General features: G+C 35.3%; 3 protein-coding genes across 4 annotated transcripts in view; 1 reads left to right on the forward strand and 2 right to left on the reverse strand.

The window, feature by feature from the left end:
* LOC118276794 (uncharacterized) lies at nt 1-1305 on the reverse strand. Its single transcript, XM_035595330.2, has one exon. The coding sequence runs from the start codon at nt 1303-1305 to the stop codon at nt 22-24; it is 1284 nt and encodes a 427-aa protein (XP_035451223.2). The 3' UTR covers nt 1-21.
* Nucleotides 1-5662, reverse strand: LOC118276786 (m7GpppX diphosphatase). The gene is made up of 4 exons (XM_035595320.2): nt 5308-5662; nt 4003-4148; nt 2150-2374; nt 1-1657 (listed from the first exon to the last, which is right to left on the reverse strand). The coding sequence occupies exons 1-4, from the start codon at nt 5645-5647 to the stop codon at nt 1355-1357; spliced, it is 1014 nt and encodes a 337-aa protein (XP_035451213.2). The 5' UTR covers nt 5648-5662; the 3' UTR covers nt 1-1354.
* An 8508-nt stretch (nt 5663-14170) lies between these two features.
* Nucleotides 14171-23894, forward strand: part of LOC118276867 (neurotrimin) — a 34111-nt gene continuing 24387 nt past the window's right edge. The window contains exons 1-2 of one of the 2 annotated variants that reach the window (XM_035595456.2): nt 14171-14305; nt 14904-15072. In XM_035595456.2, coding sequence (XP_035451349.2) covers nt 14931-15072 — 142 coding nt within the window. In that variant the 5' untranslated portion in view covers nt 14171-14305; nt 14904-14930. Of the gene's footprint in view, nt 14306-14387; nt 14635-14903; nt 15073-23894 lie in introns of those variants that run through there. The other variant, XM_050699914.1, reaches the window with a different exon arrangement.

Genomic DNA, 23894 nt, shown 5'->3' on the forward strand with positions numbered 1-23894 from the left:
TACAATTGCGAATTTATTTATTCAAACTTTAAGATAGCTTACACAGTAACCGTTGGTATTACGGAAGCATTCCGGTACTTTTTGGGACATTTTCTCCAAATGGGCAAGTCCATTGTTGAACATGCCTTTTGATATCTCTGTGGTGACCACTCCTGGGTCAGAAACCCAGGACTCTACCTCCTCATTCATACAAAATTCGACTTTGAATAGGATTTTAGTGACCGTAGTGGAATGTAGCTCAATACGGTCTTCCAATAATATAGTCTGCACATTATTTCTGAGCACTTGCAACTCTTTATCCATCACCCATATTAACAAATACTGCTTCTTTACAGCAGATACAGTACATTCAAGGACTAATTTACACATCACTGTATATTGGAATCCGAGGTTAAATTCTCTAGTCATTCTCTCTATTGTATAAATAAAATCATCTGTGTGTATATCCTGTTCATTTTTGTGTGCGAATATCACTGATTCTGTATCATTATGCGTTATTTTAATTTCTGAATTGAATAGTTTCACAGAATCCTTTTCCTTGAGTCCCAGCCACGCTAGACATCTATTGCAATGATACACTGGTCTCGTAGCGTTGAATTTGTTGGTCTTATCCGATAAAATTGTATTATTCACAACAAAGAAAGTCAGTCTATAGAGAAAATCACTTTTGTTTGGCTTTATTATGGTGTCTGATGTCTGTGGAGTCTCCCCGTGGCTGTGACCATGGCTATGCCCATGTCCGTTCCCATGGCAAAACCACTCTGACATGTCCAAGTTAGCTGTTGGTAACTCCAAAATCCGGTCGAATTTCACACTATTAACGGAGACTACATTGCAACAATTTGCGCAGGTTAACCGCAGTTCTTCACCGGCTTTCACATTTAATTTTAAACTATTTCCTTTGGTAGAACTTTCCATGTTATTCGTGGATAGCAATTCTTTGTAGAAGTTACCACCGGCACCGTTCTTAGGTTCAGTCAGCAATCTGAATGATATTGTACTCTTATCTATTTTGAGACACGACATAGAATTTGGTATGATCTTACAGAACTGTCGGACTGGGATCACAGTGCTGACTTCACCTTCTTCGTCCGAGCACCAATCGGAGAGACTTTCTATGGAAGAAAGACTATCCCTTCTCTTAGGCTTATCATCCTTATCCTTATAATAATTCAAGACAATACAATTAGTCTGTATACTTATTTTCAAACTACAATTCTTGGTGAAATCCACTCCAGTTGTAATGAATACATTGCAGCTCCTCAACCGAGACCGTAGCTCGATGAAAACGTTTTCAATCAACATCTTTATGAAGTTTTATATAAAAATTGTACTTACAAAAAATATATAAAAATTATTTATCGATTAATTCACTATCTTGTTTGATTCTCTGTACATGTCCATTTGTTTCGTAGATGTTGAAAATGTTGTCCATTTCACGGATTGTGAATGGTAGTGTTGCTTGTTGGTAGTAGTTTGGTATCATTTCGATGTTATTGATGACGGTGTCGAGTAGATGTGACTTCTCCGCATAGATGCCGGGCGCCTCGTGGCGGAGGTACGTGAAGTGGACGTGCAGATGGTAGAACGACGGTTGGTAGTGGAGGTAGACCCGCAGCTGCGACGCCGGCACGTTGTACTTCTCGAATATCTTTTTCTGGAATAGAGAAAGAGTAATGGTTAAGCCTTTAATTGCCATCAGAAAACTATTGAAATCAAATCCTCCACTAATGTAGGTCACCGGTGACCTATGTGTCAATTTTGTGTTATTACACCTGTATATTTTCCTGCATTTTACCTGTGTTCTATGTGGTTTATAAATATAATATTTCTCTTTATATTAATGTGCGTTTTAATTTCTCTTTTAAAATATCCTATTAGTTGTACTCAAATAACAAATATAGAACACAATAATTATAAAATTGAGCATTGTCTTTATTGACATCAAAAACAACGAAAAGGATACAAGTCGCCTAGCTAGAAAAAGGATACAAGTCCCGTAGTTAGGTACAACAAACTGCCACTAATTTATTCAAAACATTATACTCTTGTAATAAAGTCAAAAATCTCTAACCACAATCATCAACATCAGCCTGTTCTCATCCACTGCTGGGCATAGGCCTATCCAATAACTCCAACAAAATCTTACCTTGCCCTCGTCCCGAACCCTCTTCAGCAACGGCAGGTGGCTACCATCCAGGTCCCTCAAGGACTTGATGCCCCGTCTCCTCACAATGGCCAGCAGGTACAGCGTCTCCTTGGTAAGCCCGTCCCACTTGAGATCCGGAACCAGAACGAACCCGTCTCTTTCACACTTATTGTCGTACACTATTCTGTCCTGCTCACTCTTGCCTTCAAGGATGTTGTATACCCACTGTAAGATAGAGATGGGAATTGGTTGAATTGTTCACTAAATATGGTGTCCAGAATTTGATCACAACCTCTTTTGAAATCTAGATAAAAGATATAGGTCAAAGACAAAGCATTTATTTCAATTAATCCTAAATTAGGCACTTTTTAAACGTCAAATTTAATTGTCCGTCACCTTTTGAATCACTCTATCAACTAAAGTAGTTTTAAAGATTTAAGCATACAAAGGGACATAGGGTCAGAGAAAGCGACTTTGTTTTATACTATGTAGTGATACAAAGAATGTATATCTTCTTTACTAGCTACAAATAGCACGAGGTTGGCCCCTGCAAGGTCTAATAAGATTAAATAACAAATAATATGTTTATGGTAAGCAATCAAAGTATTCTCGTCATAAGATAGGGTGAAGAAACTATGAGAAGCCATGTGGATGACATTATCTAACTGATAGATAACAAAATATATCTTCTACTGCAACAGTGTCGCTTCAAACTAGAATATTCTCATTATTTACAAAAGGAAATCTATATACAAACACATTTTTATTAGTTCTAGATGTTACTCAAAAATTTTACAAATATGATGAAATCTTCAGTTAATTTAAAGTAAATCTTGAAAGGCTATTACATAATTATTAAAGAAATGTTTCCACTGATATTAAGCTATGTAGCTGTGGGAGTAAGATGTGCTATAAAGATGTACCACTGCAAAGTAGCTGTGCGAGGAAGGTGCGTAGTTCGAGTATGCGATCTATCAATAGTAGAAAAGGAGACAAAAAAGGAGAACAGAAGCCAATCCATAGGACACATCTATAGCACGCATCCAGATCACGCATATTTGCATATAAAAAACAAAGCTTAGCTGAGTCCGTTTTCAACAGTACTAAGCTATGTGTGCCAATGAATATGATTGGTGGAAGCCAAACACATCCACAGCAATGTACCATAGCACATCTCTGGTGGAAAAGCCCATATTTGCCAGTGTGCTATCTTTAAATACAGAAACTAACAAAATTATCAAACATACACCTACCACTAGAATACTGGACATCTGGTTGTTTTATGAATCAAACTATGATACAATGGATTCAAACAATTATTGTTAGAATATTTTGTTTATTCAATTCATATCTTACTTACAATAAACAAATAGATTTATTCATTCATTATACACAACAGACTTGAAAGAGTTTAGAATTAGCTTTTATTTACTGTACATTTTAATTTAACTTTTTCAATGATTGATAGTCAATGAGATTAAGTGTGAGAGAGCCATGCTTCGGCACTGCTTGGGCCGGCTTGACCGGAGTGATACCTTATATATCATGGTCTCACAGAAAATCGGCCAGAAAACATTGCCCCACACAAGGATTTTCTCCTGTGTCGTGGATGCATTTACAAACATACATTTTCAAATGCACATGACATTCAAACCCGTAACAACAATTTGTAGATCACATAGTTTATGTATGTAGTAAATACGTCATTTCTACGCATAAAATATCCATATATGTATCTTCGAAAGTATTGAAGAAAATAAAAAATATGTGACTAATATTTTAAAATAAATAATGAACAAAACGGACATTAAAATAAAAATTTGTCAAACTATTACTGAATGCTATTCAATTACCTGTAAATTAAACTGCTCCTTCTCCAAATGAGGTAGTGTCAGCTTCTGGTACAGCTCGGGAGTCTCCAGCACAATATGCACCTCCTGTTGGCTGAACTTGGCAATATGCTTCTCTGTAGCGGGGTATATTATTGATGTCTTTACACCTGGAATTGAAAAGCAATATTGATTTAATTTAAAATATGTATTATGATAGTATGAGTGGAATGGCAGAAAGGTAGTGAGAATATAATAGAGAATGTTTTTGAGTGAGTGACAGACACAAAATTAAGAAAAAGGGAAGCCTATAATTCCTTCTAAAATAAAATTGAAGTGTCTGTTTGTAATAATACATAATGATAATTATAACATTTTAATTTTTTTAAAATAGCAGCCTGCCCCGGCTTCCCATGCGTGCATTGGTGATATATTATGCATGTATTATACATATAAACCTTCCTCTTGAATCACTCTACCTATTACAAAAAACCGCATCAAAATCCATTGCGTAATTTTAAAGATTTAAGCATACAGACAAACAGACAAAAATAGCGACTTTGTTTTATACTATGTAGTGAAAAAACTGAAATTCTGTACAGTCATTATAATATGTGGACATAATCGCAGGCAACAGCTACTTTAACAATAAAATACCTTTCTACATTGTTTCCACTTTGAAATTATAATTTCAATACTATGCAAGCATTCTTGTTTAGATATTGCACTAAACAAATAAACAATATGTTAACATATTCTTTGAGTTACACAATATGTCTTGAGCAAAAACAGCTGGCAAATGTATTCAGACTTAAACAGAGATGGAACTAATAGCATTTTTTGTTCTTTTCAGTATTTACCTTCAACACTGGTGAAAGGAGGACCATTTCTGCCCTAAACTAGACACAACAAACTACAAATTTAACTACAAATCCACTTAAGAGTCAATAACATTAAAAATCACCTTACACAGAGGCTAAAACCACATTATTCTTGAGAAAAATAAGATAAAAACGTAATTATGAGCTATCGTACCTTATCTGACCCCACTGCCCGTGAGACGTGTATCGTCACAACCAATTAACCCAAAGGCGAACTGCTTTATTTAGTGACGAAAAAAATACCTACCATATGGTGCAATTTCGTGACGTAAGGCGGTTCCTGACCAACTATTGTTTGTTACTATTAAATAATACGTTTTTTAGCATGTTATGTAGACGGTATCAAATGTGAGAGTCACGAAACTCGACCAAAAATACTCCGAAATGATCTGATGACTAATACTCGAAGAAAACAATAGGGACCTTGAGTTTTGAGAGTGTTACTCACCATTAATCGCCGACCGAGGGAAACACTCGTAATTCCCGTAGATATCGTTCTCGAAGAACGTTGTTACCTCAGTATCTACGGAAAAGTAACCTTCGTTGCCCAAATCTTCTTCCTTGAAAGCATTTTTCTCTAAAATAACCAAAGCCACGCCACTTTTGTCTTTGAATTTTCCTAGCACACACACTGTTTTCCTATTAGTGTTATTGTTTAAAATCTTCTCCAATATAAAGTCTTTAAGTTGCAACTGATTTTCACTCACATTATTCCCACTTTCATGGTCAATTTTAATTTTTTTACTGCTAGGTTCCGAATCTGACTTTTGATTATTACTGTCGGACATCTTGTGAAAAAGTTGCCAGACGAGATTAACTATTTCACAATAATTTATTGCTATAGCAAAAAAATCTTCAACATTTTTAAAATACAAAATCTATTTTGAAAAGTAAATAAACATAATTATTTATAAACGACGATTTGATATTATTAAAATAACATATAATCGTAAGTTCGGGACTTTAACCACAAAAACTGTTAACAATATCAATCGATAGATGGCAGGGTACGACCGACGCAAATGGGAAAATGCAACTAACAAAACCTGAAAACGCTGAAAAAAAGCATCGATACGATCAATATTATGAGAGCATCTGAAAATATCGGATATCATGTTTCCTTTTTTAGATTCCTTTCAATCATTGGACTGGTTTATGTGATAGGAGTTCTTCAATCCCGATTTTTGGTCAAGAATTTAATTGAAAAGTTCATTTTTTTAGTTTTAAATATAGAATTCTCTGTTTATGGCAAACTGTTTAGGCTTGCCCTTTGCTACAAAGGACTTAAGTATATCGTAACAAGCGAAATACAGATGTTTTATTACATATCTGCACAGGAGCACTTGTGCTTATGCATTCGAACTTAAATATTTATAAAAAAAACGTGATAATTATCACCTATTTAATAGTTAGATATGATACTATTATTAGAACTTATAACGGGATATTTACCATGTTTATTCATTTTATCGAGTTTCCGATATTTCGGCACTGTTGCAAGCGCCATGTTCACGGATTAACATGGTAAATATCCCGTTATAAGTTCTAATAATAGTGTTAGTGACCATGTCAGTTTAAAAACTAATAGTTAGGTATGACTTTAAATAATGCCAAGGTACGTTTATTCCTATAATATTCATAAATATACGTTTTTTCATTAAGTAAGCACTTGCTATATTGCCTGACAAACATACGGCGCATGTTTTAGCCTTTCAGCAGTTTTGGTATTGACGAAGGCGAGAGCATAGTCAGCTATTAAACCTGCATGTTGTCTACCTCGACACCGGTAGACCTAACACGTGCAAGTACATTGACACCAAAACGTGCTTTATTTTATTGAACGGAAATATCAAACAGTTGCACTACAAGACACTTTTTTTAACGGGGGGAATATCATCCAATGACTTCTCCCACCTTAGGCGAGGCGAGAGGGAGTGTCAGACTCTTACTGACTAAAAACCACCCCGTTCGCGTTCCCACTCCCGCTTTTGAAGCCGGAACCCCGGTAAACCCGCTAGGTAGTCAGCAGCTCATTACAAGTCATTAGCTGCATACCCTGGCTTTTTCGTCTGAGTGATTAAAACCATGATAAGTTATGCACTTGAGCAATCACACTCACAAATCGCAACAAAATCAGACAGGTAGATACCTACCTGTTTTAAATTATCGCGTTGATACAGACAGGCAAACGCGATATTTCAATTGACGCAGCGACGCGACACTAGTCAGCGAAACCCAATGCCAATCACGTGAAAAATACATAATTACAGACCACCTACTCAGGTACTTAGTGCTCAAAAAAAAATATCTAAAAATATAACCAGGCCAAATTATCCCCTTTCCCAATCTTCCCTATCACCGATTCCCCAACAACCCTTAAATTCCTAACCCCGAAAAGGCCGGCAACGCACTTGTAACGCCTCTGGAGTAAAACTTAGTAACACAGATTGTTGTTCCGGGTCTGGGTGTCATGTGTATGTGAAATTGTATGTTTGTAAACACACCCACGAGACACATTAAAAAAAAAAAACAAAACTGAGCGGGTTTACCAGGGCTCCGGCTCGAAAATTAGGAGTAGGAACGGGGTGGTTTTTGGTCAGTAAGAGTCTGACACTCCCTCTCGCCTCGCCCAGGGGAAGGAGAAGTCATTAGATGATTTTCCCCCATCAAAAAAAAAAAGGTAGTTGAGCCCGTTCCCACCATTGCTAAGCTATGTGTACTAATGAATATGATTGTAGCAATGTAGCATATCACATCTCTGGTGAAAATGCAACCTTACGGCCGAATACTCAAACGCTACTCAATTTTAAGTCATACTTCAATATCGTGCTATCGGTGTCATTTTATAAAGAATCGATAGGGACAGAACTACATTTGTGAGCGTCTTAAAATTGAGTAGCGTTTGAGTATTCGGACTTTAGTATTGCACAAAGTGCCGCTCGTCGTGTGGTAGGTAATGAATTGATCGCTTGTAGCTGGTCGGTCTCCGGCCATCCTCCTTGCTTCACACAATAGAATTTAACAAATCACTATTTACAATAGCCATTTGTTTATAGGGTGATCTGTTTTCTCTATAAGAATTTACTTTACCAGAATTTTGTCTGATAGGTACAATTTATTATACGGTATAGGTACATAATCTCTCAAATTATATTTTTTAAACTTTTTTAACTCGGTGCAATTTCAATCGCTATTTAGGTAGTTTAAGATTTTGTGGCATAGTGGCAGTTCAAAAAATAAAGGCAGAAGCTTATTTATTTATTTTATTTTCAGCCATAGTCGTCCCACTGCAGGTCAAAGGGCTTATGAAAACCTTAAAAATCTAGAGTCTAGACAAACACTGTACATAAGTGGTTCTTTTTACGGTTTTTTGAAAATTTCATCAGTATTAGCACGGCGTCTGAAAATATGGTCGGTATATGACACCCCCTATTACATGGGAATTTAACATAAAATGTGAAAAGTGGGTGTACAATTGTACATTGTACAGTGGCATTACATGTCATAATGTGCACCTCTACCTAACCCTTCGGGGATAAAAGGCGTGACGATATAAAAAGAATAATCTTCTAAATCAGGCGGGCAGAAAAAGTCTACACTTCTTGTAACCCGCTGTATACGGGAGGATGGTAACGTGTCCAAGATTTGTGATTATGACCCTACACGACACAGGGCAAAGGTCGGAGCAAGCATTATTGATAGGTACTTACGTATGTAGGTACTTTCCTCAAGGAAGAACTAGTTATAGACAGATTTATTGTGTCTTGTCCCTTGATTAGGTAGGTATATTGTTTCTTTTACTACTAAAGATATCAGACATAAAAACTGGCATTAGCTGTTGCCTGAAGTAGTTCCAAACTGACACATTTTTTTAAACCATCAAGAATAGTGACCTACTATTCCGGAGCTGCGGACTACCGGGGTCCGGCTCGAAAAGCAGGAGGAAACTCCCCTCCTTCTCGCCTCGCCTCTAAAAAGGTATCTACTCTCCTTTAAAAGCTTGGCAACGCTTTTGTAACATCATTCGTGTGACGAATGTCCAATTGTCCATAGCCGGTACTAATCGCTTACCATCGGGCGATCGGTCAATTAATTTATCCATAAAAAATATTTTTAGGACCAAAATATGATAAAAATATTTCTGTTTACGATGGTCGTAAAATAAAATTTAATCATTTTTTATTCAGACATTCCGAGATTAAACATATAACACATATATTTGGTAATAGCACAATGACAATCTCTTAACTAAAGAAGCGGTCAAACTTTCTAAATAATAAACTTTACCGCAATCAAAACAAGACATCAAAAAACGAAATGAAATTGAAAATATTAAACTTCCATTTTAATATTCTGTTTATTTTTTAAATTGTATAAAATTCAAATTTTTATACTTAAATATTATTTTATACACACAATTGGACACTGTGTATTTATGAAATTGCCTTTTTATACATTATTACAAATGATTTTTTACTTAAATAAAAGCAGTAAAGCCCGCGTCGCCCGTAAGCCATAACTATTTATTATCTATCCCGAAACATTTTTAAATTGAGTTCATTTGTAAGGCACAGACGATGCGCTATACAGCCAATTCATAACCTCGTTTCATCGCCGTTGCCTCAAGGGCCATCTAGTATCGTAAATAAAGAAGGCAACTCGTTAGCAGCCGTTACAATATATCCCGCCTAATTGTGTTAACAGATAAATAAATAAAATGAGTTTTTATTATTGCTCGTACCACATTGTTAAGGGTCGGTATTCGGATTAGATTTCATTTTTTGTTTGTATATATGTAGTTTAGTATTTATTTATAATAACTATCGTGAGACATATTAAATTAACTAAAAATCACGGTTTACACGCGTAGTATACAATAATGGAGAAAAGCTCTCCTAATTTCGAGTCGTGAACGTCTGCGCACGCAGCTCATGATGAAGAGTCCATCTGTAACTCGAAATTAGTAGAGTTTTTCTCCATTAATGTTCGTGAGTAACCCGTGATATTTTGAGTTAATTTATGTAGTTAAGTATTGTTGTGTTTTGGTATTTTGATAATCTTACTCCCGAAAAGAATGGGCAGAAAATGCTATTATATCTAAGTATATATTATTAGTCAATATAAAAACATGACATAATTAAAAATATCATAACTTCACAATATTAGAGAAAATTAATTTCGAACTTAATTACCTACCTAGATAATTAACACCAAAAAAAGTCATAGATAATCAACATGTTTCCTTAATTGGATTTAATGACTGTCATAAGAAAAAAACTATATAATAATGTATCTACTGAATTATATTTATGTAAAGTTCCTAAATATACCTACGTACATATATTTTACTTGTTACAATACTTTTAACAAAATATTTAATTGGACATGTAAATGACATCATGTTTAAATAATAAGTTGTGATGGCCAGAGGATGGCTCTTCACTCATGAGGGTTTGAAACCTGGCAAATGCTAATGTGAGTGTTTCCTATCAAGTCATAAGATTATTTAGATACAGTGAAAACTGAAAGAAAAGTTTAAGACGAAACCTCGGTTTAGTTAAAAAATTCACGAAATTTTCAAATCGCTAACTCGCCTTGTGCAAACGCGATAATGAATGCTCATTCCTTCTCCGTGTGAGAAAAGGCCTTGGGTCAGCAGTGAAACAATTGGGTAGTATCCTCGGTCAAAAATAAATTAATTGATAACTTTTCTAATACAATAGAAATAGTTCAAAAATAATCACATTCTCATATCATAAATGAATTGAATGAACTGGATTATTTTTAGAACACCATTGTTTGACCCTTGCCTTGCTAAATAAACTAAATTGTAAAGTAAACATTGTTTATTGGGTTCGTACCTACCCAATTGATGTACAAATGATTATTGAGGGATATTTAATAGTGTAGATGACTAATTTTAATGTCCGTCTGGTAGAATAATTTAAAACGTTAGACAAGTTTTTGACGTTTCGTATGGAAAAGAATACTTTCGACGATATATTGATTTAAAGTATCGCGGAACTTCACTTTTGAGTAAGCCTATTACAGGCTGACTATGTTCTAGTTACATGTAATTTCGTAAGATAAATAGATAGACTTATAAAAATGAAATATTTTTTAGAGTATGTAAATAGTTTTATCACTAACATGAATCAAGAACAGCAGGACCAATTTAGAACACCATTGTTTGACCCTTGCCTTGCTAAATAAACTGAATTATTAAGTAAACATTGTTTATTGGGTACGTACCTAACCAATTGATGTACAAATACCTATAATGATTATTGAGGGATATTTAATAGATGATTTAAATTGAAGAAACTTTGGAAAATATCAAGATTGCTTTCGTAGGCGCTTTGGGTTCTTTTTTTTCGATCATTTTTGGTATCATTAATTGTTTTAATCAAACTCAATTTAACTGAAAGTCTCTCAGTAGCTAATCCAAAAACTTACATACATAATTAACATAAAATTAAAACATTATATCTACCATTTTATATGTATATTACCTGCCGCATTTACTTCATCTTAATACCTAATTAAGTAATCATTATCTGTAATGAAAAGCTATACAATGACGATCATTAAAGTGTGGAAGCGATATGACGTATCGATTTCATTAGACCACTTTATTGTATCGATACTCGACTCGATACAGGTATTTGATTTGAATCGATGAATCGAGTTAATTAAGATATTCAAGTGTGATCTTTGGCTTTTTTAGAGTTCGGTAAGCGTTGCTTGTGAATATAGGTTTTATTAAAATTATTAAGGATAGAACATTTTAACAGATTAGCACATAGTTATTACAATAAATATTCCACCACTCCCACTCGTCCTGCGGCTGTAGTAGGTACCTATTATTATTTTGTATTTTTTTTTTTTAAGTGGGAAAATCATCGGGTGTCTGAATAGAGGAAACATCGGCTTCATTTGTAAAGCCGCCGATCGAACCAAACGAAAACGACGCGAAACAACGCTTGCGTTGTATTTCGTTGAGTGAGTGAGGTTACCAGAGGCCCAATTACCCCTTCCCAATACCCAATTCCCCAACAACCTTTAAATTCCTAATCCCCAAAAGGCTCTGGTATTTCAAGTGTCCATGGGCGACGGCGATTGCTTACCATCAGGTGATCCGCTTGCTCGTTTACGGGTTTATACTTAACATAAAAAAATAAAATCGAAGAAGTCGTGTGTTGTGTGGACTTTGCTAAAAACCCGCGGTAAGAGTAGGGGTGGTGACAAGTTGATTCTACTCTTCTCTCGCATTCTTTATCTCAGCACGGGTAGAGGTACGGAACCACTCTGCTTTAGACATTAACTGAACCGAATTTTATAATTATTTTTCTTGATCTGGATCAGATTTGTGTTATCCAATGTATTTTTATTATTATGTTTTTATTTGCCTCTTTATTATGTGAGAATGTAGGTGTCGGGAATGATGTAGTGACGCAACATTAATATAATATAGTGTGGGCTGACTTTATAATGACTGTAGTACCTACTGGGATGTAATATCGTGAATTTTATTGCTTTAAAAGGGTAGACAGAGTCCATATGTAACCTAATGTAACTGTATGTGAAACCCTATGAAAGGTTTCTAGTAGCTTTATCACTAAGTAATGATTAACACGAATTGGGAATCAAACCCGAAATGCCTTTGTGGCGACACATGACAAGAAGATGGCAGAAGTGGCACATAGGCGATCGACGATCATATCAACGGATGACGTCATAAATCCTACATCACACATATTAAGTTTACATACGAATAACATGGATAAATAATCCCAAAAAACAACGATTGGGCAGAAAGCCCGCCAGACACGATCACTTCGCCTGATCCTCAAGCAACATTAATATACCTATAATTTTCTTTGTGAACTACTCACTGCTCCCTAAACCTTAATTTATCGTTTTATGATACCTATCATGAAATAAAGAAATATAGATTAATAAGTACCATTTAATATTGTGCAATTGATTGATTTGCTCATTCCTTCTCTTGTAATAAATTATTTGACTTTGACTTTGTTTTTTGACTAACAATTTACCGACTTCCTTCGAAAAGATCTGATGACGATATAATATGATACGATCACTTAGCTATGTACATTGTAACAGTCTTAGTTCACAGCTTGTCTTTCATCCATTCGCTTAAATTAAAGGTGGTACATTAATTGACTGGATACGTATAAGGCTTGGGACACAATGGGAATAAGTTGTTAAAACGATAGGGACAGGCGACACTCGGGACTTTGGGTTTTATCCCAAATAATATCATAATTAAATAGAATAATATTTACCTAATTTACCTGTGACGCCCGATCCTCAATTGTGTAGGTATTGGGTAGGTAAGCATCATCCTCGCTAAGTGTACTACTAGTATAATTAGCGAGAATGGTGCTACCTATATAATAATAATTGGGAAAGGATTCGTTTATTTGTCACATCTTAAAATGCTTTTTTTAATTTTTGTCAAACAATAGTCTTGAATTTTGCAAATAATAGAGTTGGGATTATGGAGAAACGACCCTCAAATTGGGCAAAGAATACGGTAGTTTCCTAGGTTCGGTTCACTAGTCAAATTCAATACTTTTATTGAAATGCCAAAAGTTAATTTTCTATGAATTTTGTAGATCGCGACTTATGACGTCATATTTTATTTGCGTCAAATAGCATAGGTACTTCTCTAAAATTAGATAGAAACATTAAATAAATAAGTATATCGTCAAATTAATCAATGTAAGGTAAGGTAAGGTAAGGTGAAGTAACGATTATTTTGTTATATTGAAAAAAATTTGGTACGATATTATAATTATTATTATAGATAGAGTTACATTTAATTATAATACGCACGTTTGGTTTAGTGGCTCAACAGCCGACTGCAGCAGTAGTGCGGCAACGTGTCGCCAGTTCGATCCACAAATTACTCTTTTGAGTCTATTAGATAGAGAATAGATAGGATAGGTACATGTAGGTACGACACAGGAGCAAATGCTACCGTAACGTAACATTGAAACTAAACTAAATATTTACATAACTAGTTAAATTGTTAGTTATAATCATAACAGCCAAGACATCTCGCTACAATGTCAATCAAATTGGTACATAAGTACCTACATGATATTTTAATAACAAAACATAATAACAAAACCATTTTTAAGATCCTATTATAATTAAACAATTTGGAATACATAACAAAAAAATGTTTGGGTAAACTTTAATCTATAGATTTAAAATATTTTGACAAACTTCCTCTCATTGTGTCTCTGCCCTAAGCAATAATCATTGAGCCGCGCGTCGGGCGCATGCGCTAGCAATGACAGTTCCACTCGGGTTTCCCGCCAAGACGCGCGCGTTCCGAAACAAGACGAATTAACAGAAAACTATACCGTATTGTTTTCAATTTATGATTTCCGTTTAATTTCAATTAAATAGTCGTAAGTGTTGCTGTGATCTTGTATTTTAATAAATTAAATTAATATCGTCTAATCTCTAAAATATTAATTAAGTGTAACAACTACTTGAATTCGGTTTTATTACTTTTTAAATCTTTGGGAATCGGGACGGTCGGAAACCATTTTTTTACGAAATGAAGCTGCGTTTTGTTACTTGGAAACTGATTAAAAAAGTCTAATTAATGGCAAAGCGCTACAGTATAGGCGGTAGACCGTAAATCCTATAATACCAGTGACCGAAACACAGACAATACAAAAATAAAAGTAAAAATACTGAGTTTATTCATTGTGAAATACATCCGTCCTCTTTGGTAAAAAAAAAACATTTTGTTCCTAAATTAAATTCGGCGCGCATTTTTTTCTTATTGAAAGCTTACGTTTCATTTCTTAAGAAACTCTTACCTATTTTTGAAGTAAATTCATTCTATTCACTTAAAGATAATAAATAATTATTAATTACTGTTCCTAACGCAAATTCATGCGAATTACAAAATTTGTCACATTGCATTTTTAGACTAAATTTTTTTAAGAATTCTTTGGCTGAGGCCAAAATTAAACTAGTTTTTTCTCCATTTCATAGGTAATAAAAGGTTATAAAGACAATAAAATGAAGTGTTTAACGTGTCTAATGTTACTATTGTTCATACGAAACTCAGTGAAAAGTGAGAAGCCGTTTAAAAGTGTACCAGTGACTGTAAAAACTTATGAAAACGATACCGTGTTGTTACCTTGTTACATTGAAGGGAATGGTAAGTTAAAACCTTTATTTGCCAAGTTTTTTGAACCTCTCTGACTGCCTTGACTGCCTCGTTGGTCGAGTGGTCGCGAGTGCGACTGCCTTAACTGACTGTCAAAAGGTCTCATATTACGTATTACTGGGCTTTTTCGGTTTTTCGAAAATTTCTCAGTAGTAGCACGGAGTTTGGAATTGTGCCCAGTCTATGGCAATAGGCTCACTCCCTATTACATGGGACTTATAACACTAATGGTGAAAAGTGGGTGTACATTGTACAGCGGTATTACGTGCCGTAATGTGCACCTCTGCCTACCCCTTGGGGGATCAAAGGCGTGACGTTGTTGTTGCGTAGACGTTGCTTTTTTTAACCCTAGTTGATGGTCTATTTCTTCTTTTTTATGGTATAAGCCGGTAAACGAGTTGATGGATCACTTTATGGTAGTAAGCAATCGCCGCCGCCCATGGACATCTGAAACACCAGAGGCGTTACAAGTGCTTTGCCGGCCTTTTGGGGGTTAGGAATATAAGGGTTGTTGGGGAATCGGGGATTGGGAGGATTGAGAAGGGGAATAATTTGGCCTCCGGTAATCTCACTCACACAACACCAGTGTTGTTTCACGTTGGAGTTTACAAACACATGACACCCAGACCCGAAACAACAATTTGTGGATCATACAAAGAGTTGCTCCGTGCGAGAATCGAATCCGCTACCCGTTGCGCGTCTGTCAGTTGCCCAGATACCGCGCCAACCGTGCAGTCAGTTCGCTGTAGATGACTAAGACAGGTCTTTGTTCAGAAGAGGACATCTTGCAGCTGATGATGATGAGTTTCCTGATGTCATCAATACGATCGCCTTTTAAAATAGTAATTGAGTACATTGAGAATACATAGAACTCAAAGTCAAATGCATTTATTTCAATTATAATCCTTAATTGACGATGCTAAAACCAGAGTGATCTAGGGCACAAAAATATGTTTCTGAGAAAATTGAGGAAATGCGTTAAGCGTTATTATTGGAAACGTATGAGCTGTATATTCATTTTTAGTAAAAAATGTCACTTAGATCACTCTGGTTTTAACGTCGTCAATTAGTTAGGCACTTTTGAAACTTCAAATCGAATTGTCCGTCAGTCTGCGTGTCAGTCAAGTTTTTTTTAAGGGGTGAAAATCATCCTATGACTTCTCCCACCTTGTGCGAGGCGAGAGGGAGAGTCAGACTCTTACCTGACTAATAACCACCCCGTTCCCACTCCTGTCGAGCCGGAGCCCCGGTAAACCCGCTAGGTAGTCCGCAGCTCCAGATCAGGTATCAGCCCTACTGGGACCCATCTGTGGTGGTCCGGTCCGATGGTTCTTTGAGGCGCGCGCGGAACGCGACGCCACGCTCGCATGGGCTGTCAGTGAAGCTAGGTGCTCCTTCCAAAGTGTAATTTCGAATGGAGAGCCGAATCTCCATCGTTACTCTTTTCAAAAACTTTTATTGTTATTGACAATAAGTGTTCTAAAAACTATTGTTTTGACTTCTCAGATAATAGATGGCGTGGTATTACTTATTTAAATATGTTCGATGCAATCTTAGACACGTGTCTATTATTTCAGTTAAACGATTGTGATACTTTTTAAATCTGATTGTCTGTCAATCGATCAAAATATGCATTGACGTATCAAATGCAGCTGCTTCTTGCGTCATACAGTTTGTAGGGTAAAAGGTACAGTGTTAGCCGTGATGATTTGAAATAATTTTATGTTTTTAATGATGAATGAATGAATAAATCTTCCGTTTCGTAACTACACATAAGTCAAATTGTCAATATCAAGTGTAAAATGCTAGAAGGTATTTCAAGCACTCAAAAAAAATTACAAAGTTTCATATAAGTACTTTTGTTTACACGCCTTTTTCATGTAAGCGTTGTATATTATTCCTCTATAATCATGTAAGGGAATTATCCCTATAAACCACTCAACATAATTAAGTAAACATCAATTACCAAACAACATTTATTAGGTACAAACAAAAAAAAAGAAACAAGCAATTCCCGAAATAACTTAACTCGAGTAACGCCCAATTAACTCATCTAAACAACCCGAAACGTAAACATATCGTGATCTAAGGCAATTGAAATTATTCTTTCACATTGACTCACGGCCACCAAATGGTGCTTTTACCCTACACCCTTTGACGTTTCATTAGCATTTAAAAAAGGAAGGACTAATAAATAAACTAGAACAGTGTTAATGAATATTAAACCTTATAACTGTTACATTAAGATTTAATTTTGATATTATCAAAGAAAGAAATTCTTATTTTGATTTCGTGATGAAGAATTAAGTGATTTATTTAATAAAGAGTGTTCGATATTTGAAATAGATATGTATCGGCCATATTGTTTGTCTATGTGTGGAAGAAATTGAAAGCATTGTTGTATCATTTTTAATGGCCGTCAGTATCTGTCAATTATAATTATGGAAGGTGTTATTCTTGTCTGTAGCTTATTATTTAGCTGAACCGAAGCTGCGGACCGTCTAGCAGGTTACCGGGGCAGTGACACACAATTTATTGAAACCAAATTTTGTTTTAATCAGCAGATTTGTTAATTGTTGGTTAAGGATAATTATGACGCCGTTAACTTTGTATGTTTTTTTGGAGAATCGCCCAGGGTCTTGTAGGTTTTTAGTTAGTAAGAGTCTGACACTCCCTCTTGCCTCACCCAAGGTGGGAAACGTTATTGGATTATATTCCACCCTTAAAAAAGCTTAGGTACTGTTTAGTTCTTGCAGTAGTTATGGGTTATAAGTGTAAGGAAATCTCTACTCGTACAAAATTCGTAAGTGTTTAAACCAAATAGAGTATTCTTCCTATTAAACTCTGAATCATTTAAATAAGTAGATAATAAGTAATAACTAGGTACGTAACAATATGAAACTTAAAATTGATAGCTATTAACTGACCTGTAATTTTGTAAGCATCATAAAATACCGCGGATTTTTACGATTAAATTATTACTTATTTTATTTTTACGATTAAATTATTACTTAATTTGATATACTTATTTTGAACGCATTATTTTTACGCCATCTTTAAATGGTTTGAACTTCGAACGAACTATAGAAAATATAAGGCTGGTTACACACACACACACACGCACCTAATTCAAAATCTATTATTTTAATTGGCCCAAAAGACCGTCAAAATGCTGCTCTGTTATCTACGTATAAGAAATTGGTCAAAAGAGTATGTACTAAAACTATTCACTCTTTACAAAGTGTAGATTAGGCATAACTTATGTATTTTTATACAACTTAATGTTGTTTTTGTAAATTCTTTATGTTTTTGTTAGAACTTTAGAAGTAAATAAGTTGACTCTTATTGCCTATTTAACTATCTATACTTACGTTATGAAACTTATTAAAAGTTTATATAAAGAACTATTAATTTAATATTTCTAATACTGTTTTATTTTATTTTTTTGACATCTACATACGTACTTATTTCAAAAATAACTTCGAGTATCGAAACGTAATATACAGGATTATGGCCCCGTACACAACAGTAAAAAAACAATACGATCATTACAAACAAACAAATACAATATTTTATAACACCCATAAATATTTATTACGCATTCCGAGAGTCTCCACCGAGCCTAACTAAGATGCTACACTTTACATTAAAACAAATTGCTCGCATAGATTATAAGTACCATAAGTATTATAAGGCTAAGACCACACTATACTATGGGGTTTTATATCGCGCGGTTAACCGTCGCACGGCCCTATTCGTGAGTGAAACTACTGACACTGTTCTAAACCCAGAAACCACGATTTTTTATCTTAAATCCTATCACTAAGATTTTTGTGAATTAGTAATAAGGTAGCGGATGTGTTTAGCCACAAAGTTGTTACATTTGTGAAAAATCTAATGTTTTTAAGTTGTCTCTAATCTTAGATTTTTAGATGACCAATCGCGAGAAAAAACTCAAATGCGGTCATTAGGCATCATTTAGATAATAAACCATCATTTTATTATGTAGTGTAAAAGTACTGTTTTGTTTTCCAAAAATAAAGTCATTAGATATTTCACATCACAAACTCACGCGTTAAAAACCGCTACGGTTTTACTATAGTATGGTCTCAGCCTAAAACGGATAGCTCGCATACATTATAACCACAATAATATGTATTATTACATACTATTGTTATAACGATATGTAATTCCATGTAATTTATTTAAACAAACACGCTATGGTCTTTGGTAGTTGTTTGGGTGTGAACTTGATTATCTCGTTAGTGGTTTTGGTTAGGTTTGTTGACCGGTGTGTGAGCAACTGTTCGCGCAACACGCAACGTGTAGCCGTCAACTCTTTATGTGAACTGGGGGCCTACTCCGGTTCTCGAATCCGAAGTTTCGTTTAATCTTCGGCCGTAGGTTTTATTGATTTACTAAAAATAGTAAATAATTGTATTTTTAATTTCATATCAAAACCTATTTAATTATCTTCATTTCATTCGTTCATATTTTTTCATATTTGTTCACAAAAGTTCGCAATAAATAGAATTATAGGATGCAATCTGCAAAGCTTTTTCGTTCGCTCGTTGAATTAGAGTAGGCCCCCTGGTATGTTTGTAAACGCATCTACGACACAGGTGGAAATTCTAGTATGGGGCAAAGGAAAAATGAAAAAAAAACGCAACGCAACGTCACGCCTTTTATCCTCGAAGGGGTAGGCAGAGAGGCACAGTACGGCACGTAATGCAAAAAGACTGACTCGTTGGTCGAGTGGTCGCAATTGCGGCTGTCGTGCAAGGGATCTCGGGTTTGATTCCCACGTCGGGCAAAATATTACTAGGCTTTTTTCGATTTTTATTAAAATTTTCAGTAGTAAGCACGGAATCTGGAATTGTACATGTGACTTATAACACAAATGGTGGAAAGTGGATGAAAAAAGAGATTTCATATTCATTTTTAATGTTCACAAAAAAGCCATCATACTTATTTCCTCATGTCACACAAAATAAACACTCTAGACTCGAACCCGTTAACGACCGTCCACATGTAGGACAATACGGATGTTCATCTAATTCTTTTTAACAACGTAAATGAGAGAAGAATCCTGAACTTGCGCCAGCCCCGGATCTACATTTTTTTTCACCCGGGGCAAAATTTGAGAAATGCCGCCCCCACCTACGTTTTTATTTTATTTTTTTTTTTTTTTCATTAGGATTTTGTCCTGTGTCGTGGGTACGTTTACAAATATTCACATTCACATGACACCCAGACCCGAAACAACAATTTGTGGATCACACAAAGAGTTGCTCCGTGCGGGAATCGAACCCGGTACACGTTACACGGTAGCCAGTTGCCCAGTCACCGCACCAACCGTGCAGTCAAATCGTGTTTATTTTCACCTTTTTCACCCATATAATTGCAACAATCAGATGTCCACAAATTGTTTGAAATTTGGACAAAGCCTACATACTAACCTACCTTCCGGAAATAATACATCCACACAGGCCTACATTTTCTTTTTCACGAAAAAGTGTTACAAGTTTAATAGGTCTCCTATAGTAAATGGGGTGTGCTGATCACGAATCTGTGCTTCGTTTTTTTCTAGCAAGTCAGGTTTTTAGGAAAAGTGTGAATAAATTTTTTTATAGAAACTGCCAAAAAAATTCTTAGAAAATATTTATTGAAGACTAGCGGACCCGACAGACTCTGTCCTGTCTACACGTCTGATTAATTTAAAAAAACATTGTCCAACGGACAAAATTGTGAATCTAAACCATTCTCAGATCCCCTTCAACACACACAAAAAATTTCATCAAAATCGGTCCAGTCGTTTAAGAGAAGTGCAGTGACATACACACTTACAGAAGAATTATATATATAAGGTCAGGGTGGCATATTCCGTCTATGGGGCGTAACCGTCTACTTGAAATAACGCTCCTTACAGTCGAGTTACAGCGTTTGTAATACGGTCGGTAAAACAACATTACTTTTAACTATAAATAAAATTCATCAGATTGGCGTTAGGCGCTATAAAAACGGGTAAAACAGTCTACAAAGTTTACTTACGTTTTTAAAGTGAAATGCAAGTGCCCTACGCTCCTGTATTTTTGAAGATAAGTTTAAAATTATGTTATTTACAGTGTCGAATGAATTCAATATATATAGTGTAGGGTCGTTTTTTATCTTCAGTGTATTTCTTTGCAAGATAACGCTACCAATGATCAGATTATTTAACGTAACAAATTTGTAACCTCGAAATGATTAAGTGCATAATTCCGTCTATTTTGAATGGGGCAAAATCATCATACGACGAATTTGCCCCATTACAGAGATCGTAAATCTTTTTTGTGTGTAACATTTACAGAATAATTGCCACCACAATATTGTTTTAAAATACCATTTGATTTTGATAGGTTTTTGATTGAATTAAAACGATTTGTGAATTAAAACGACCTTAACAAGACAATTACATATTTTTCTATGTACGTTTATCTTAAGTTTAGTTTACTTCATCTGCACCGTCTTCATCATTAATATGTTTATTTCACAAGAATATGTTACTTTGGGATGTTTTTAAATGTATATGTGTATATAAGTGTATACTCAAAAATCGAATCACCCAATGTTTTGTACTGTTGTATAAGGAGTAAAATCATAATTTTCGTAAATAGCGGTACTTATTTAACAAGTACCTATTTAACAAATGAGATGATAACGCTCCACTAAAATATGTTGACCACCCCTGTTGGCTTAAACATGCCGAAATAGCCCCTAAAAACGATTTTTACGTATTTAACCAGAACGAGACGTTATTTTAAAGATTGTGAAACACAGAATTCATTGTCACTTACAGAAGTATATTACAAATACGTATTTTATTAAAACAATTAAAGATTTCAATAAATTCTTCGATTATGACGGATTTTTCCGATTTTAGAAGGGAAAATGCGTCTACTGCTCAAATTTTAAAAAACAGTTAATATCCTGGCACTGGTGACAATTTAATTAAAAAAGGTCCCGGCATTTCAAAGCTTAATAGATTCTCATTTCGATGAGACCATATCATTGATCATACATCAACACGTTCATCCGATACGGAGACTCAAATGTGAGTAAAAAAAAAAACTATGCCGGCATTAGCCCCCCTGACCTTAAAGATATATTTAAAAGAAAATTCAATAGGCTCACCCCCCAATTACATAGGACTTTAACACTGTTGGGTGTGCATTGTATAGCGGCATTACGTGCCGTAATGTACACCTCTGCCTACCCCTTCGGGGATAAAAAGGCGTGAAGTTGTGTGTGTGTGTGTGTATTTAAAAGAAAATTACACTGCAAAATTGAGCTGCTCATAAAAAAATAACCTACGTTATACAGACGTTGGTTTTTTTTTAGTGAAATCGTTCTCTTTTTCCCTGAAAACTGCGTCCTGTTCAAGGCCCAGCAGTAATCAGGCATCATTCTAATATCCCAACTTCCTTGGTAACGTCTCTCCATCTCCTTTATGTTTTGATGGAACCTCTCTCCCTGTTCCTCGCAGATAACTCCAAGATTTTCGGGAAAATAGTCAACATGGGAATTCAGAAAATGAAGTTTAACGCTCATATTGCATCCCAGTTTTTTATAATTTTGGAGCATCTTAGCTACAATTTCTTTGTACTTAATTTGGAGACTTGTTATTTCCAAGGAAATCTTCTATGACTTCTACGAATGAACTCCATACTTCAGATTCATCCTGGGTCATTGTATTCTGGAACAATCTATCCGATTTTAAATTCCGAATTTGAGGGCCTACAAAAGTTCTTCTTTAAGTTGAGCTTGAGAAAGTGCAGGAAATTTGTCGCATACGTATTAGCAGTCACCTTGTTTATTTTAAGCTTTGACAAACTGCTACATCAATCCTAACTTTATGTGAAGGGGAGGTGAAAGAACTGATTTTGGGTTGGTGCACATTTTTTTGTCCCAGTACAAGTCTTTCTCTGAAAGGCCATTCTTTCTTAATGTAATGTAAATTTCGTGCTCGACTGTCCCACTCGCACAAAAATCATGGATACTTTGTAAATCCAGACTGCTGACCCAAAAGCATAGATATTATTTTGAGGTCTCCTGGAGACCTCAAAAAAGAGTTGCCAACAATATTCGCTATACTTTATTTTATTTAGCAACAGCTCAAGATTCTCGTTCGTTTCTTTGAGATGCACGGAGTGAGCAACAGGCACCGAACCATAGGTATTACCATTACATACAACAAGACACCCTTCAGACTTCTCTTAGAAGAATCAATAAATAACCTCCATGATGTGGAATCGTAATTATCAGCTCCCAGTTTCATGACTACTTCAGGAATATTATTACAAAACACCAGTGAACTCTCTTGAGAGAAATGTTTCGCGAACTCTTTTTCACGATGCCTGTACCACGAAAATGTGGTTCCTGGAGCCAATAGAATTTTGTCTTTCAGTCGTGATCCTAGGATTTGTGCAGCAACCTTTGATAGACCCAAATCTCTCACTAAGTCATTTAATTCAGCCTGGATTAACTGTTGAGGTTAACCTATATCAGGATTGAAATTCCTGGTCAATGAGGTACAGGTCGTTTAGCAGACGGTAAATTAGGATACTGAATTGTATGTTTGTTTTTCGAATGGACACCCTTTACATCACAAGAGCAAAAGTAACAATCGACAAGTGCTAAATAGTAAACATACAAACTACTCACATTTTTGTCACAAAACACTGTCGTGGAGACAAATCGACGAGGAAGTTTTCGAACATAGCTTCATCTCACTGTAATCAAACGCGTGCTGCCCCGTTCTGCGATTCCTGCAG

This window comes from Spodoptera frugiperda, chromosome 17, assembly GCF_023101765.2.
Source record: "Spodoptera frugiperda isolate SF20-4 chromosome 17, AGI-APGP_CSIRO_Sfru_2.0, whole genome shotgun sequence".
In the NCBI taxonomy this organism is placed as follows: Eukaryota; Metazoa; Arthropoda; class Insecta; order Lepidoptera; family Noctuidae; genus Spodoptera; species Spodoptera frugiperda.